Source organism: Vicugna pacos, chromosome 34, assembly GCF_048564905.1.
Source record: "Vicugna pacos chromosome 34, VicPac4, whole genome shotgun sequence".
Classification (NCBI taxonomy): Eukaryota; Metazoa; Chordata; class Mammalia; order Artiodactyla; family Camelidae; genus Vicugna; species Vicugna pacos.
The window spans coordinates 3,519,289-3,537,581 of record NC_133020.1 but is presented as its reverse complement, the minus strand read 5'-3'; the positions used below and the strand labels follow the sequence as shown (position 1 = coordinate 3,537,581).

Sequence of the window (18,293 nt, the reverse complement as noted above, 5' to 3'; positions counted from 1 at the left end):
TTAAGGAGACTAACCCATGAGCAATGAGCAAGTCATGGGTAAATAATGTTTTGTTTAGAAAACAAGTTTTTCCATCCCCGGTAAACCACTGGTCTGAACTCTAGAACCCTCTCCAAAGTCCCACAAGGCCTAAGAACCAGCAGTAAGGTGATTATTGGTGACCTTAGAAACAGCAATTTTATTTGAATATTTGTTGTGGAGACAGCTGACACTAGGATGCCAGAGGATGTGAAGGATGTACGTAGAAGAATGGGTGAAGACAATTTATTCCAGTAGTCTGGCCGTGAAGGATGTAAAGAGATGTGGTAGCAACTAGAGATGAAAAGGACTAAAGGAAGGTTTTCTTTTTTTCAAATGATCTGGATGGTGGCTCCCTGTATCTGTGTTTTAAAATAAGAGAATTGACAAGAGCCAGCAAAAGGTAGAAGTGAAAGATGAAAAAGAAAGACGTTAAGGAATGGAATAACGGCGTGCTACCAGAAGCAAAATCCAGGGCCCAGGACTCTCTTCTTCCATTATAGCAACTGGAGTGAGGGGAGAATTGGGGGCAGGTTAAGTTTGTAGATAGAGTGCAGGATATTGAGGGAGGACTTGTGGGGTATGAAAAAGAGCAGACGGAGCACACAGAACAATGCAATGAATGAATGAGGGAATGAATGAATGAGGAAAGGAAGAAAAGGTGGTCTTTTTTATTTGTAAAGCAAGCACCTCCTGGTGACATGGATTTCGATGGGTACCCATCACGGAGCCCTTGAGAGACTGAAACAAGACATACTTACTTTCATCATATTTTATATAAAATAGACATTTACATAAATTTTATTTTGGAAAGACCCGGGCAAAGGGTACATACTCAGACTGAAATGGGAGAAATACTTTATGGGAGATAAGATTTCGAACTGGCACAGCAAAAGGAACAAAAACGTACATTTAGATACAATTGATCATAGTAAAGCGTTATGAACAGACCACGAGGCAAGAATTTCGTCTGAAAAAAAGGAAGCCTGGGCGAGTCACAAGTCAAAGGATTTCCACATTATAAGAGCAAGCCATGGCTTCTACAGATACTCGAATTGCTTAGGAGGAAGTTAAAAAAAATTTTTTTCCCCAGAAGCATAATGAAATCACTCATTTTATGTGTCCAGACTGCAAAGTAAGTGGTTACCTCTGGTACAGTCAAGCATTTTTTCCCCAGAAGCATAATGAAATCACTCATTTTATGTGTCCAGACTGCAAAGTAAGTGGTTACCTCTGGTACAGTCAAGCATTCGGGCAGCTCAGTGACTTTTAGGGTTGTTTGTGTACGTGTTTTGTCTTAAGGAGTGCTAAAACAAAGGGCAACACTTATCAGTTATGTCTTCAGAGGCAGAGGGCTTTCTGTTTGGACACAGGAGACTCACGGAGCTCCGCAGAGCTAACCAGTCCTTTAATGGTTAAACGTGATGGAGACATTTGATAACTTGTCCGGAGTGAGGCGGCTCCTCGTGGTAGAGCAGGACTAGAACCCAGATCTCCTGATTCTTGGACTGGTTCGCCCCCTCCTGTGGGCCAGCAAGACAACCCCAAAAGGATATTATGCACACTGGAGACTTCCAAAGGGGTTACAAATATGCAAAAATGCATGTGCACCACTGAGAATGGGATAAATCTCCAGGATTTCTGGACATACACACATCTTTTCAGTTTGGGGTATAAATGTTGGTCTAAACTTAGAAACTGACAATGACCAGATCTTGTGGTGGGTGCTAATTTTACATGTTGCATGCCCTGAAGGTTTTAATTGAAAGGATCCTTTGGTGATAAAAATGGAACATTTTTATATGAGCCAATTGATAGATGTTGGTTTTGTTGTGACATTTGATTTTACTGCTATTAACCACAGCTTTGATTGAAGTTATTTTATTTCTTTGATTGAAGTTTTCTTTCTTTTCTTTAAATTATATGGTTACTAAAAAACAAAAATAAGGAAGGAAGTGCTGTTTTTGGAGGAACTGTTCAACATACTCTTCACATCAAAAACTTCAAGAAAAATCAAGAAGTTATAATATTTCCCCATATTATTTTTGGCATTCTAACTTTTCTATCTTAATTACAACCTGAATATAGGATTCGTTGGGTATTTACTCTTTTAAAAATATTTTATTTATGTATTATTATATTATTGTACTGTTTTATTTTGGTGGGGTGGGGGGAGGTAATTAGGTTTATTTTTATTGGAGGAGGTGCTGGGGATTGAACCCAGGACCTCATGCATGCTGAGCTATACCCTCCCCCCTCTTTTAAGGTGTCAAAAGATGTTATTTAGATTAAGTTTTGCTGCTATTGAGAGATACTAACATACAATTTAATCAAAGTAAACATGCTCTGGAAATCAGAATAAAAATTAAAATAAACAAAACATAACTACATTTGCTTTGACTGTGTTACTAATATCCTATAGATTTATTGCTCTAAGCTGCAAATCCATCACAAGTCTTAGCAAAAGTGTTTTTTAACTGGTTCTAGTAAGTACAATTAAGAAATAATAACCAAAGCTGAAATGTGTGACCCAAAGAAAGAGACACACAGGTGTAGGCATAAACTCTATGTCATGGACCCTTTACGTGAGTTATAAAAAATAGTTTTATATACTGGGTACCTTGTCTGGTCCATGCTATGGCAAGGCAATTCCTCCCCATCTGAGAACCAAGAATTCTATACATATAAGGTCAAATTACAGTCCAATTGCCACAAATGCAGAATCACCTCACCCAACCCACCTGTTTGTCAACCTTAGCATGGCAGCCTCAACCAACCGTGCCATGAGTCATTCTTTAGAATTCTTTGGCTCATTTTAGTCTACATTTAAAAGTTAATATTGCAAAAGATCATATACATTGACTTTTGTAAAAGTCATAAACTCTTCTTAAAGTTATTAGCCTGCAGTGGTTCTCCAGCCTAGCTGCATATTGGAATCATTGCCTGGGTGGCTGTGTCCGGGGATTTTCAAAGGTGTGCAGGCTATCCTAAAGCCCGTCTAGGGGCAGAGAGAACCTGTGTGTGAGAGAAGAGATCTCAGCTACTAGCTGAATGTGGCTCTTCAATCTGAGGAGCCTGGAAGGTTTCACAGAGACAAGAAGAAATCCACATTTGCTTTTTATTCCCCCTCCAATGACAGTTTTTAAGGTTACTTGGAATGGAACGGTTTGGATTTTCCCATTTACTCTTGTTGAATGCAGTTGCACAGCAGTATTTGCATAACCGCTGCAAAACCCAGCATCCGACGAGGTACCACGTGTTAGCACGCCGGACCCTTCCTGCTGGGGGCAGCGAGGAACCGTGGGGAGTTGGAATCCAAGTGCTGGCAATCCTCTTTGCTTTGTGACAGGCTTCAAAATAAACAGACCCAAAAGAATAGGTCTCAAGATCCCCTAAGATAAAATTTCTTTTCCTCTAGGGTATTTGAATCTTTGGTTTAGTTCACTTTTGCTACATCACTGAACCATTTTTCATGTATACCGTTAACAGATTGAAAACATCTGAATCTTTTAAAAAATCCTGAATAATTCCTAAGGCTGAAATAAGCTTGTGAAGCCATTCTCATGGCTCCTAGGTCAAAGGACGGTGAGAGGACTGTCACTTATGGTGAATGTGAAGGCAGGGAGAACTGGTTCTAGGCAGGACAGTAGGACAGGTTAGACAGACAGGCAGTAGGCGGGGAATATCCGTGCGCATGGAACTCTAAATGTAGCTGAGCAAATGCTGCTCGGAGTAACAGTCACAAATGAAAGTGATCATCAGCTCAAGGGTTCAGCCAGACTGAAGCAATGCCTGTCTTGTCCTCAGCCACCTTCCCACCTACCCAGGATCCAGTGCAAAATGGAATCGCAGGACCCCTTGTTCAAAAATTACGAAAAATTTCAAGCAGAGCATTCAATCAAACACAAGGTGCTTCTGAGTGCAGAACTCCGAGGGTCTGCATGAAAGCTCGCCCCTCAATCCCATCGCAGGGAGGGGCTACCGACTCACGTGCCAAGTGCACTTTTGTTAAGGGGACCTGGCGGCATCTCCGTGGCTAGCCAGGGCACTCCGTTTTTGTTTTGATAAGGATGAATCCCCCATATTTCATGTTACAAGAACAAATAAAAAGTTATAAAATACACTTAACATCTTTGAAAAATAATATGTGATTTATTTTCTTATAGGCACCATTCGACTAGGAAAACTACTTCATTGGTCACATCTCAGTGAGGGTATTAACTCAGATGAAAATATCTGATTGATCCAACAAACAGTGCTCGCTTTTAATGTTCAAAGAGATGCCAGTGTGTGCAGACAGAATGAGACAGAGTGACAGAGGGAGAGAGACAGAGAAACACCCAAAAGAAGGCAGAAGTCTCCTGAAGGCCATGTGACGCTTTTCTCAGACAGTTTTAGGCTGTTAACAAGCCATCTCACATTTATTCCAACAAAGGTACTCTTACATCTTTAGCAGCACTTCAATTAAGGCATTAATTGTTTTCAAAATCAGGGGCTCAGCCTTTCCCATTAACTTTCTAAGCATGCATTTTCATTACAGATTATTCTAGAAAATTGTAATTCAAGTCCTTAGATCCTGCTTTTAGCTAGCGCTTCACGTTTTCCTATTGGAAGGGGGGGATAGTCATTTTATAATAAACACTGCGGTACATTTCTTGACCTTAGGACTATAGAAGAGTCATTTGGGAGGGGGAGAAAAAGATTTTAAATAAAATTTTGGATAAATTTCTGACAGATTACATTAAAAGACCATTAGAAATAGAAGATCATAGTGGTAAGATATACATTATTGGGTTACTGACGCTCACAAACTGATGTAGGCTAATGCAAATTCTGTAATCCTCTGCATTTAAAATATTCCTGGCATCATCCGTGTCCAAGGAAGGTTTTCTTCCTTTTATCTAGATTTACCTTGACAAAAAAATAAAAACAGAGAGAGGCAGTGCTTTCTGATACCGAGGTTGAAAAGCAGCAGAAGGCTTTTTGCTTTGGCCTGAGCATCACATACGCTTTAGGCTACAACATTTATAGGATACCTGACTTACCAGCACTGCCCGCAGTGGGTTTTGTTTTTTTTTTTAAAGTTTATGATGAAAACCAAATTAGGATCATGTGTTCCAATTTCTTCGATTCCAAAATATATTATCGTCCCAACACTGAAGCTGGTTCCTAATTTCTTCAGCTTTTGCAAGTGAATAATCGATCCACGTTTTTTGAGGGGCTGTTAAAACTAAACTTCTTTGTGATTTAGCTTTAAAATTGTTGTGTCATCAGTTGTGAATGCTGCTGTTAAAAACCACTATGTACAGAGGGAAAAAAAATGTGTGTATATATTAAACATTTTATAAGTTAGGAAATAAATAACCCCAAGACAAATGTCAAATTGTAAGTTCAACTTTGCCAACCCTATCTTTTAAATATAAATAGGTATCTTTTAAAATTATGAATTTAGACTTTTCCCCCAGATTTGTTGAGCATTCTCCATGAAATCTCCAAAATTACAAATACAGAACCAGGAACTCTGGGTTCCATCGCTCATGTTCTAAGCACAGAATTCTCATTAAAGCCCAGACAAACCAACAGAGCTTCCCTTCCATCTATTTAAAGTCTATGAAGACTTCTGTAATATACTATAAAGATTCCTTAATGGTTAAATATATTTTCAAAAAATAATCATCTCAGGACGTCTGAATGTTAAGATAACAAAGTAGAACATTTCTCTCAATTAATATCTTTAATATTTCTCACGTAGAATATACTATTTTTTTCTTCACCAAAATAACAGTATATTTGGAAGCGGAAACATGTATGATTTTAAAAGCACTTATGAAATCTTAGAGCAGAACCACCTCTCTGGTAATACTTGTAATAAAATTAAAATAATTTAAAACATTTCCATAAAGAATTAGGGGTACCAAGATCCTTGACTGCCCCCTTGGAATAAAAAGATCCATATACAATTCCAGAAGCTTCCTTTTTGATATATGAGGCAGTGGGAAAACAGCTCATTTCAGGGTGGAAGTTAATTTACTTCTCAATAGGGCTCTAGTGATGTCCTCAGAAGGGTATTAGATAAAGCTCACTTATCAATAGCCCTTTTCCCCTGTATATTCCAGAAGATTTTACAAAAACTACGTGGTACTCATTTTTGGTTCTAGAGAATTAAATGAGCTCCCTCTTGGTACAATTTCCCAAATGGTTTATTCTAGAGGATTCATCCTCTTTGAAAGAGCTCATCTCATAAAGAAGAGAAGCTCTGACTTTGTAGCATTTCAAGCCCCTATTTCTGGGACGGAAATGTCTAAGCTAAGCAACGGAATTAGACTTCCGGGTCGGAAAAGCAGGCAAACGTATGAAAGGAAATCTGGAATTAAAGGAAACAAAAACATCTGTAAAAGGTACAGTCTGCTAGCCTTCCCTCTCAGGCCGCCCAGCCCAGGCTCGCTCTTTTTGTCTTTCATGGAATTGCAAGTCCCCAGCACAGGGTTTCCAGCAGGTGTCCCCAGACGTGCCCCCCTGAGCTCCGAGTGAGAAGCAGCTTCAGTGGTTGTCCCCCAAGGATGTGAAAGCCGAGGCTTCCGTCCCTTCCTCCTCTTCCAAAGGCACCGGCACTGTCCCTCGAGACTGGGTCAAATGCTGCTACGTTTGGTCCTTTTCTCGAACTTCTTGAAGCCTTTTTTCTAGCCGATCCAATTTGGCGAGGTTCTCCTGTAGCAGTTTGCTGTCTGGAACCAGCTGTAAGGCTGTCTCATAATAAGCTCTTGCAGACACATAGTTTCCCTGCCGAGAAAAAGAAAGAGAAGAATTATGTTCTGATCTATCAGAATGTTCTCTTGGAGAATGGGGAGACTAAAAAACAGAACTTCTGGCCCATTTTAACATTACTATCCTCACAAAGAGACCCTGTCTGCACATGTAATTTTATCCTCATCGGTTGGTGCTTTTGGAGAATCCATTTGTTTTAAGTACCAGACCAGATGGAGCATGTGAAGGATAAGAGTTACATCATACGGTTAAATGGCAGAAAAACAGATTTTTCAATTCTGCTAATATAGGGTATGAAGCAGTCATTCCAGAGTGTTCTCCCAGGGTTATTCCTTTGTAGTTAAGTGGAGCCATGGCAGTGGAAATTCATATTGAGAGGGAGGGGGAGGGGGTAGGGTGGGGGGAGAGGGGTGTGTGTGTGTGTGTGTGTGTGAGAGATATTTTTGAAATTGCAAGAGTAATGATTAAAAAGTAAATAGTTTAGCACAATAGCCAAGACATGGAAGCAACGTAAATGTCTATCGACAGATGACTAGATAAAGAAGATATGATTTTATGCATAGTGGAATATTACTCAGCCATAAAAAGAATAAAATAAAGCCATCTGCAGCAACAAGGATGATCTTGGAGATCATTATACTAAGTGAAGTAAGCCAGAAAGAGAAAGACAAACACCGTATGCTATCACTTACATGTGGAATCAAAAAAAAATGACACAAATGAACTTACTGCCAAAACAGAAACTGACTCAGACACAGAAAACAAACTTATGGTTACCAGGCTTGGGGCAGGTGGAGGTATAAAGTGGGAGTCCGGGATTTGTAGATACACACTACTATATATAAAATAGATCAACAACAGGGTCCTACTGTACAGCACAGGGAACTATATTCAATACCTTGTAATAGCCTAGAATGAAAAAAATACGAAAAGGAATATATATATGTATAACTGAATCACTATGCTGTACACCAGAAATTAACACAACATTGTAAACTGACTATACTTCAATAAAAAGAGTAAGTAGCTGAGTAATCCACTATACTTACATAGTGGTAGGAAGCATTTCAATCTTGAGCTTAAAACATAAAAGTAACTTTTGCCTAACACAGGCTTTAATGCAAACGTAAGTTTTTATAAAATGAAAAGAGTTGATAATAAATAATATGGAGTCAAATTTATCTGATACTCCAAGTGTGTGACAATATGTGTCTGCTGGATACTCTGAAGGCAGCAGGGAATGTATGTCACTCTGGGCCTGCTAAGGACACCTGTCTCCACACTGTTGGCCGCCATCTGGTCTGTTCAATGTCTCCCAAACTGGCAACAATGCGTGCCTGGTCCCAGAGAGTCAAAATTCTTAACTTTTTTCCAGCCTCTTTTCTGCCACTAAACGTGTTCCTTCCCTATGGTCTACCCTCTTTCAGAGCTGTGTCCAGAGAAGGAAGCTCGTTAGAGATCTCTCCATTCCAAAAAAAGATGAACTTTGTTCTACTTTATTCTCCGTTACAGCTCCACGCGGAGGAACATTAGTCATTCTCTGAATTTTCAGCACAATTTAAAACAGTATCCCTTGGAGTGAAAGTGCTCTGTAGCAACAGCAACTGATATTTATCAAAAGCTTAACTCTCTTCCAAGCGAACTGACACGTGCCAAGACCTCGGGCACCGCTGATGCGCAGAGCGCGCTCAATCTGATGGTCACTATCATTATTAAAAGACCATTTAGGCTCCGTGTAAAATCTGTTTCTTATAGCATTTACTTGTCATTATTTGGAAAAGGAGAGTAAAATGACAGGAGAGAACGTTGTACGCTGGGAATCCAGGCTTCAGCACGCACACAAATGAAAATACTTCTGATTATTAACAGTGTTTCTGATAAGAGGCTGAACAGAACTCTGGACAAATGAGAACCTGGATTTAGCAATGTTACTGCTTTTCTCTTCTGTCTTCCCACAAATTGCTCTTTTCTTGATGAAACTGGAAGCCTTATTTTTTTAAAAAAGATTTCTGCCTGTTAATCCAGTGTCCCCAATTTCTAGATGCTAGATAGAGAATTTGAATTATCCAATTTGTAGCAATGTGCTAGCTCCTATGACAGCCACTGGTCCTACATGGCTATCTACATTTAATTATAATTAAGAATTCAGGTGCTCAGTTGCACCAACCACATTTCAAGTGCTCAATAGCCCCATGGAACCAGTGTCTATGGCCTTGGACAGAACAGACATAGAAAGTTTCCATCATGGCAGAAAGTTCTATCGGCCAGTTCCGTTCTAGAAAAATGCATGAACGTCACAGGGCAGCACTGAAATCAGTAGTAGGTGATATGGCTCAGGCGATGCAACTCTTTGATTATTAAGAATGTATTGCAGCTTTTTTTGGTCCAGCCATTGCATTTTATGTAAAACTTCATGAAAAAATAGTATCTTTTATCACCAAGTACTATGAACAAGAGACACTCTCTTCTCCCCTCTCTTTATCTCCTTGCAAAGCCTTATCCCAATTCTCAACCTTCCCCGAGCCCTCAGCCCTTCCTGCACTTCACCCAGGCTCAGGCAAGGAGTGGGGTCCGGGAACAGGGTAACACTGCTTGATGCGCCCACATCCTGGCAATGCAAAAGACGCAGGAAGTGAACGGTTGCTCTAGAAGACCTCAGGATGCTAATCCTGCAGCCTAACGGTGACATCCAACTGACCACATCCAAGCCGTGCGCCTGGTCTATGTATGTTCATATCGGATTGCATCCTATGAATCTACTGATACTAGACATTTAAAAATTGCAAACAAGGCAATTTTATACTGTTCAACCTAACCCACAATGTCCACTGAGATGAAAAGAAGATAAACTCATTTTTAACCAGCATGCTTGTTACATTTTAGAGCAATACACCCAATAGATCCTTCCTCCATCTCCAGACACGTTTTCAGGGGAACACCTCTAAATCCAAGGCAATGAGTCCCCTTTGTTAATCTGAAAGAGCAACATAAATCTACTATTGTCTCTTTATTTCCAGGCCTTGTGGGATGAGTGTATTTATGGTATTTCTCTCTTTAATAGTTGAACCCACTGCTTTAAATGCATGTGCATTCCATCTAAAAACATACTGAGTATATTATTTGAAAATATAACTAATATATTATTTACATATTTAAAATTATTATGTTATTGCTTTTAAAAAGTAAGTTCATTCTATGTTTTCCGACTAGATACTGCCGGATACCGTGGGATGTCATTAAGATCAGAGCTCAGGCCAGAGATCTGGCCTTGACTGGCTTCACCATCGCTGTTCCTCTATTAGATCCAGGCTCATAGCTGCAGAGCAACTACCCCATTCTCCCCTCCCATCTATATAGTCACAGGTCACCTTTTCATTTTGTTGTGTTTCTGAGAGTGACCAGTTTCCACTTAATTGTAAACCCTATTAAGCCTTTGTTTAAGTCCTAATCAGTACCTTGCTATTTCGTCAGGGTAAAGGCTGATAGAAGCTAGAAAGAAACCTTATCATCCCCTTCAAGGCCCTGCATCACCTGGCCATGGGACCTCTCTGACCCAGCTTCTTTCATTTCTTCTCACTTGACTCCTCCCTAGTCTTCAAATACATCAGCCCGGTCATACCTCAGGGCCTTTGCACATGCACTTTCCCTATTCTGCCACATGGCTTGCTCCCTTCAGGTCTCTGCTGAAATCACATTTTTTCATCAAGGCCTTCCCTAACCACCTCAATTTAAAATTTTGGCCCTTACCCCTGGCACTTCCTATCTTGTTTCTCTCTTTCATCCTTCATAACACTTAGCACCATCTGATACATTTATTTATTTATTTATTGCCTGTTTTCCCCTCCTAGAATGTTAGCTCCATGGGGACGGGAATTTTTGTCTTATGTGTTCACTGCTGTATTCCCTGTACCTAGAAGAGGACCTGGCATGTAAGATGCTCTCTACACATGCCTGTCAAACGAATGGATGGATGAATGAATGACAGTGCATCTTTGTCATTACAGACAACAGTCCCCCAAAGGGCAACTTTCAATTACTCACTCAAAGGTAGCTTTTCCTTTCGAAAACAAACATGCACACACAACCCTGTTTTTCAGTAAAATATTAGGGAGTAAAAGATACATTAGATGTAAGAAACAGGAACACTTTATCTTAACAGTGAGTTAAGCTGCAGGAAAATAAGCTACGGTAGTGAAGCCCTCACAAGACTTTGGCTCCCATAAGCAGATTTCCTCTGCTATGTGATGATACTTAAGTACATGTGACTTTCTTTATGATAAAGAGAATCATGGAATCTAATTTATACAGATTTACTTTGAAAATGGCTTCACGACATTCACTATCTAAATAATGCAAAGTGAATATAAACTGTGCTGATTTCACTTCTAAACACTTCTGTTTCGGGTACTCAGGTAAGTCAGAGAGGGAATTCACAGCAGGTGCTCAGTCTTTTAAGGGAGAAAAAGGCAGAGAGAAAAGGAAGGGGAGACGCAGCGCACACGGACGCGGATTCTTTTCTTACCTTGATGTGCTGAATCCCACCCATGTTCATCCAGGCCTGGGCTTGATCTGGGTTGAGTTCCACGGCCGCTCTGTAGCTCTAGACATACAAGAAATAGCTTCAGAAATTTCAAGTATCTCGGGAAACGAGAACCCATCTTTCATGCTACAGGATCGCGAAGACCATGTTCTTCGTATGTGAAAGTTTCAACGGTGAACCAGCCCCTTCTAGTTCACAGGTGTTCCTTTATGTCTATGATTTTTCAGAGTCGATGATTCTAAAGTGGAGGAACCTGAAGTGTGTAATTTCCCTGCAGAGCTAACCTCTGGGCTTCAAGAGACTGAGATGCCTGCCGGGAATCCACGTGGTTTCTGTCAGAGCGCAGCGTTTCTCGCTGGCCTTGACCTGCAAGAAAATGGTGCTTTTCGACCTTTTTCGCTATAAATGGAGTTTGGAAGAAGAAAATGTTATAATCCTAGAATCTTAGCGTAGTTTCCTACGTGGCTTAACCCTCTCAGGACACGACCGATCTGGTAATTCAGCTCACGCCTGAGTCCTTGGAATGACCGATGCTCAGCATCTCCTTAAGGGCATCTCCTTTCATCAGAGACAGTGCTGGTCATTAGAAAGCCTTTCTTTTTCTCCTGTCTTATGAAAGGGCTTCACGTGTTTGAATGGAGTTACCTATTTCTCAAATACTTTTTGTCTGAATAACGTATTCCATTAAACGTAACATCTGTGAGGCATAGTTTTAATATTTTGTGCAGCAAAGGCATGCTCACCGCTGAGTCTTGACTTGAGGAGTGGTCGTCACCTTCAGTAAAACTTAAGGCCAAGAGTATTGCCTTAATGACAAAGCTGGGGATCTGTGTGTACACTCTCACGTTCCTTGCTGTTTTTATCAGCAAGAATCCCCCTGAGCAGATCCACGAAGTAACTAGAACCTGCCCATCCCTCCTCAATCTTAGTTTTAGGAAAAGGAGTGAAACATTAAGAAACTGAATTCTTAAAAAGCTGCTGAAGTAAACTGAAGGGTCTGTCTCGTGGATTAATTTTTATCCACAGAGATGGGATGTCGTATGGAAGTCAAGAGCCCGGATTCAAATCATGCCTCTGCCTCTCACCCTCTGTGTGACCTTATGTGAGACACATAACCTCCGAGTCGCAGTTTATTCAACTGTAAAATGGAGACCGTGCCTTTCTTACATGATTGTGTGAAGATTAAATTACTTAATATGTGTGAATTATACGCAAAAATGTGAACACATTACAGCTGCGATCAGCCGATGGCTCTGTTCCTACTTTTCACAAATCCAGCTACGCTATAATGATTACTTGATTCATTGGTCAAGCCACTAGAAAATACTTTTCTTTTTAAAATAATACATAAGATCAGATAGAGATGCCTTATAAATATTCATAATTAAATATTAATTAATCATTAAACAGTCATGTTAACAAATACCTTAAGAATGACAGTATTGAAGGTGTTCACAAGGCAGAGAAAAATGTACAATTTTTGCTTCAAATATGCCACCATTTCTGTTTTAAGCATTCACATTCAATAATTTTTCCAAATATCTTTACATGTGTTTTCCAATAATATTTTAAAAGCCTTTTACCATTTATTTTCAAAAACAGCTATATCCGCTGAAATTTTACTTTTTCTCATGATATATTCCACACAATTGTATGCCTTCATTAATTCCAACTTGTGGCTTTACCCAGGAAAATGGATAGTATTTCTATAACATTTCTATCTATGTTTGTAAATCTTTTTTATTTCAAATTGCATTAAATCCATTGTATTTCAAAGCTGTACACATGGAACACCTGTAAGAGGCAACATGCTATGTTTCAGAACACAGCAGGAAGCAGACCCTCTCCACGAGGGGAAGTCCGATTGAATAAGGGTGCTGAGCTGCCGGTGTGCACGCGCACAGAGGAGAGCGGGGAGGAACAGGCGGGGTGGGAGAAGAGGGGGGAGGTGGGCGAGGGGAGAGGGAAAGAGGGGGAGGGGGAAGGAGGAGTGAGGGAAAGGGGGAGGGAGGGGAGAGAGAGACACTTACAATACGATGTAACATATGACACTTTCAAATGACTGGTAGAGACAGTGTTTTAGGAGTTATGAGGAAACAAGGTCACTGGGAGGAAGGAGGGTCCAGAAGGCTTCCTAAGGCAGGAGGACCAGGACACAGACCTGTGACGGTGGATGGGTGGGAATCTGCAGGGGGTGGAGGGGGCGAGGTGGGGACAATGTTCCAGGATGTGTGGGATGCCTAAGCACCAGTCCAGCTGAAACAGGGTTACTGACAGCAAACAGAGAGACAAAAAGAAAGAGTGGGGAAGAAAGAGAGACAGAGGGAAGCTGGTTTGAGCACAAAATGTGGAAAGCTTCAAACATCAAGTTCAAGGTGATAATTCAGACAATAATGCAGAGATATTGTGGGACTCCTAATAGTCAAAACGCAGAGGCTCGATTATAAAAAAATAAACTTACAACATCATGTCAACTAATCAGAAAATTCACCCCACAAACACGCCAATGATCTTAGGTTTTAATACATATGCTTCATTAAAGATGGAGGGAGAAGTCATTTTAATCCAAGAGCTTAATACTTTTATGAAGTGTTTGTACCTCAAAAGCTTTGTCAAGAAAGTTCTGCTCTCTGAGTTGGTTTCCTTTTGTGAAAAAAAGTTCAGATATAACTTTGGGGTCCTTTGGTTTCAGCTTGAGAGCCTTGTCTATAGCATCAAGGGCCTGTGTGGGTTGGAAATTGAGACAGAATGAACGGAGATTAGACAAAGAAAAACTAACGTAAGAGATGAAATGCATACTTTTTGTTCTTACGTATTAACTCGTGTGGTGAGTGACAATCAAAACACATTCTTCATTCCTTCTCTTTAACATTCTCACTGGGAAATAACGTAGCCCTGCCAAAGTAATGTATCTATTGCCCAGGCTTCCTATTTATGTTAGTGACAGTGAAATATTCCTGATCACTGTACAGGAAAGTCACGTGACGCCACTGAAACAAGATCTGGGGTCGGAGATGTTTGGCCCTGACCATGTGTCCATCTGGACCATTCCTCTTAGGCCCCCGGTGCCCAGCACACACTGCCCCACCCCCTGCAGCCAGAGATCCCTTCAAAGCACAAATCTGACAATGTTGCTTTTCTCCTGAAAACAGCAAAGCTTCTTCCAGGATAAGGAACAAAACCCTTGCCCTGGTCCCAAGCCTTGGGGTGGAGTCCCCAGTAAGCTCTGTGGCCACGTCGCCCAAGTGCACCCTGCCCCCTCACACCCATCCCTCAGACGGCCATTCGATGCTGACACAGGGCTTTCGCACATGCTTCTTCTTGCCTGGAACGCTATTCACTGCCCCCTTTTGCTTAATAACTCCTATTTGTCACGCAGCCCTCACCTTCACATCACTCTGCAGGGAGCCTGCCCGCCCAGACCACTCAGGTCCCCTGATCATATGCTCATTGGGCGCCATGCTGCTCTTTGTGACATCACTGGGCACAGCTATAACTCCACATTGGTTTTGTGATGACTTGTTTAATCTCTGTCTCCGCTTCGACTGTAAACCCCACAAGGACAAGGGCAGTGATTTTTTTTTGTTTTCTTCCATGACAATTTATCCCCATTGCCCACCAGAGTGTCTGGCCTATAGCAGGCATTCAATTAATATTCTGTTGAATCAGTTCGTGAATTAACTGGTTATGTGACTTTTAAAATGGAGAGAAAGAGTACATTTGCAACGCAGGGCCACTGACCTGCCTTACAGGGTTGTTGTAAGGATTCCATAAAATATATTTGAAGGAGCACAGAAAATGGTGAAGCACACAGATGTAAGCGGGAAACAGATGGAGATAATAAAAAATTAAATCTTCAGATCAAAGATGAGCCAAGAAAATACCATTTCCAGGGGACATCTGAGGAATCGAGCAGGTATGTGTGAAAAGCGCCCAGAAGGTACGCTACGCCACCTGACGACGTCCAAGACCGCTCAGCCCCGTGAGCGTGCAGATGGAGGGTCACTCAGGCGCACCCCGTTTTCTCCCTGTGAATCCAAACAACTCGGACCCGAGTGCCCCTACCTTCTCGTGCAGCTCCTGTTTGCTGTAGATGGCCGACAGCAGGCGATAGCATTCCAGGCACCCCGTCTCCTCCGACACGATGTGATTGGTCATTTTTTCAGCTTCTTTTGTCTGACCCATCACGGCCAAAACCTGAGCCTGCAAAACCACACCGACTTTGGCTTAGAGGACACTTGGTTATGATTGTATCAGATCAAGCATTCAGGCACCATTCCCAACAAAGGTGCCTAGCGTCTGTGCGTGACTCACAGAGGGGTCTGACTCACCACAGTTTGTGGGCTTTCGTTTTTTGTTGTTTGCTTCTTTCTTTATTTAGGTGTGTGCATGCATTCGTGTATGAATGGCAGGACCATCCAATCTATCCAATGAAATGACTTGTGCCTTTTTTTTTAAATTATTGAAATACATAGTTAGTTACAATGTATCAATTTCTGGTGTACAGAGTAATGTTTCAGTCATACATATCCACACAGATCCATTTTCATATACTTTCTCATTATAGGTTACTACAAGATATTGAACACAGTTCCCTGTGTTATACAGAAGAAATCTGTCTTTTTCTCTATTTTTACATTGTAGTTAATATTAGCAACTCTCAAGACGTGTGCCTTTTTTAAAAAGCTGACGAAGTATGTCAGAAGAGAAAGGTTTTCCTATGGTTTCAGCAGAACACTGTGTTTATAACAAGAGAAGGAGTTTGTTTCACTGAAAATCGAAGGAAAGGGAAGAGTAATGATCCAAAACAACTGAAATAAAAAATACCGTTGATTTTAATTTTCTTGAATTTGGTAACTGTACTGTTGCTGTGTTAGAGAATGTCCTTGTTCTTAGGAACTATTTGTTGAAGTGTAGAAATGAAAGTTATGAGATCTATAACCTTCCCATGGCTCAGGAAAAAACAGGCATTATATATATTTATATATATATATATACACACACACACACACATGCGCGCGCGCGCGAGCGTGCGTATGTGTACATATACACATACATACACGAGAGGGTGATAAATGCATCAAAGTGCTAAAAATTGATCACTCTGGGTGAAAGGGTATATGGGAGTTATTTTAAATTCCTGCAAGTTTTTGTAAGTTTGAAATGATTTCAAAACAAGAACTTCAACGTGTATTTAGCGCGCATGTCTTCGGTGAATGGCCGTCATATTGGTTACAGGAATTTTCCTTAAATGGGTAAAGTCTAGTTCTAGTTCCAGTTCCAAGGTTTCCTGTCTTGAGCCCCCTGCATCTCATGCTCTGTGTCTGTTCCCTGCTCCACTTCCTTCCTTTCGTCCCACTCACCAGAGCCAGGCGGAGTTCCCTCTGGGAAGGCTGGAGCGCCGTGGCTTCCCGGTAAACCCGCAAAGCTTCCTCGTATCTGCCAGTGTTGTAATACAGCGCCCCCAGAGGGGCTAGTATCTCAGCTCTGTGGGCCACCTGCAGGGCACTGAATTTCGAGAAAACAAACTGACACTTTTCATCAAACAGCTACACTTCCAAAGGCTGAAACTTAGGTTTAGGGATCACTGTCCATGGTTTGAGACTCTGCTCCCACATGGTCTTTGTATTTTGTATCAAGAAGAATGTTAAAAAAGAGAGAGAGAGAGAGTGAGAGAGAGCGCGCACAAGATCATGGTGCCGCCCTCTGACAATAAGAATGTCTCTAGTGGGGGAAGAGGGTGTAGCTCAAGTGGTAGAGCACATGCTTAGGGTGCATGAGGTCCTGGATTCAATCCCCAGTACCTCCTCTAAAAATAAATAAACCTAATTACCTCCCCCCTGGCCAAAATAAAATAATCAAATAATACAGTAATAAATACATTTTTAAAAAGAATGTCTCTAGTGACCCCCAATGTGGAAACTGAGCCCCAGAGTTTCTTTTCCATTAACACTGCTAGGATTGTTTTGATGTGCGCACAGTCTTTCATCTACATCCATGTTTGAAATGGCTATTTGTGGCTTGGATTGCAGTCCATCGCTTCAGAAAACAATGGACTAAGTAAAATGGGAATTAAACTCCAACCTTGATTTAGCACCATGGTCTAATCAGCAGGCAAAAAAAAAGTCATTAACCGGGATACTGTTTATCCCCAAAGTACCATGCGTTGTGCTGTCCTCTTTGCAGATGAGCATCTGTATTACCTGCATTGGCAAATGTTGCCGGTATTCTGAGAATGTGCGTTCCAATGAACTAAGAATTTGATGGGCAACTGCAGAGGTCTCTGAGTTGCTCACAAAGTGAAGAGAAGGACCTTTACCGTTTGTACCATTCTTCAGCCTCACTGTTGTCTCCCAGCGACCTGCAGAGTCTCCCCAGGTTCACCATGGCCACGTGGTGACTGGGGCTCAGCCTGATGGCCTGTTGGTAATGGGCCACTGCCTTCTCTGGGGCGCCTGCAACCGACGGTGGATGAGTAAGAGCGGAACACGCCTTAATTACAAAATACAGACTCTTTCATTTCTCTTCTGATGTTCATCATTCTCTTTACAGTCATACCACCAATTATTCAGTTTGTAAATTAGCTCACATGTTGGCTTCTTTCCCTTGTCACTGTTTAAACTTTGGACCATTTTCACTATTCATTTTCACTTCTGAAGATATTAATAACAAAAAAGCAATAAAAACTAAAGCCTGTTCCTTTTATTAAGTGTATTATTTTAGTCAAAGTGTTTTTTTTGGCCATTGCTCTAGCTAATATGATGTTTTGAGATGATCAGAGATTATATATATATATATAAGTATTGTTGCTTCTCATAGAAAAGATGGAATGGGCTATTCTAGAAAGAAAACCTTTCTGAAGCAATTTCTAAGGGTCTGTCACAATTACTCTGCTGCAATATAGTGACTGAGGCACTGCTTTAAACAAGCAGGGACCTGCTGTATCTCGAAAATCCCTTTTTAAGTCGTA

The 18,293-nt window shown here is 41.0% G+C and overlaps 1 protein-coding gene and 1 long non-coding RNA gene across 3 annotated transcripts in view; one reads left to right on the top strand and one right to left on the bottom strand.

Moving 5' to 3' along the window:
* Nucleotides 1–4,148: 4,148 nt before the first annotated feature.
* Nucleotides 4,149–18,293, bottom strand: part of TMTC1 (transmembrane O-mannosyltransferase targeting cadherins 1) — a 233,656-nt gene continuing 219,511 nt past the window's right edge. For both annotated transcript variants that reach the window (XM_072954817.1, XM_072954818.1), the window contains 6 exons: nucleotides 17,643–17,778; nucleotides 16,687–16,831; nucleotides 15,389–15,526; nucleotides 13,923–14,045; nucleotides 11,306–11,383; nucleotides 4,149–6,798 (listed from right to left, as the gene is read on the bottom strand). In XM_072954817.1, the coding sequence (XP_072810918.1) occupies nucleotides 6,658–6,798; nucleotides 11,306–11,383; nucleotides 13,923–14,045; nucleotides 15,389–15,526; nucleotides 16,687–16,831; nucleotides 17,643–17,778 (761 nt within the window). In that variant the 3' untranslated portion in view covers nucleotides 4,149–6,657. The remainder of the gene's footprint in view (nucleotides 6,799–11,305; nucleotides 11,384–13,922; nucleotides 14,046–15,388; nucleotides 15,527–16,686; nucleotides 16,832–17,642; nucleotides 17,779–18,293) is intronic.
* LOC140691360 (uncharacterized) lies at nucleotides 14,721–16,167 on the top strand. The gene is made up of 2 exons (XR_012066994.1): nucleotides 14,721–15,239; nucleotides 15,891–16,167. It is a non-coding gene; the product is annotated as an uncharacterized lncRNA (long non-coding RNA).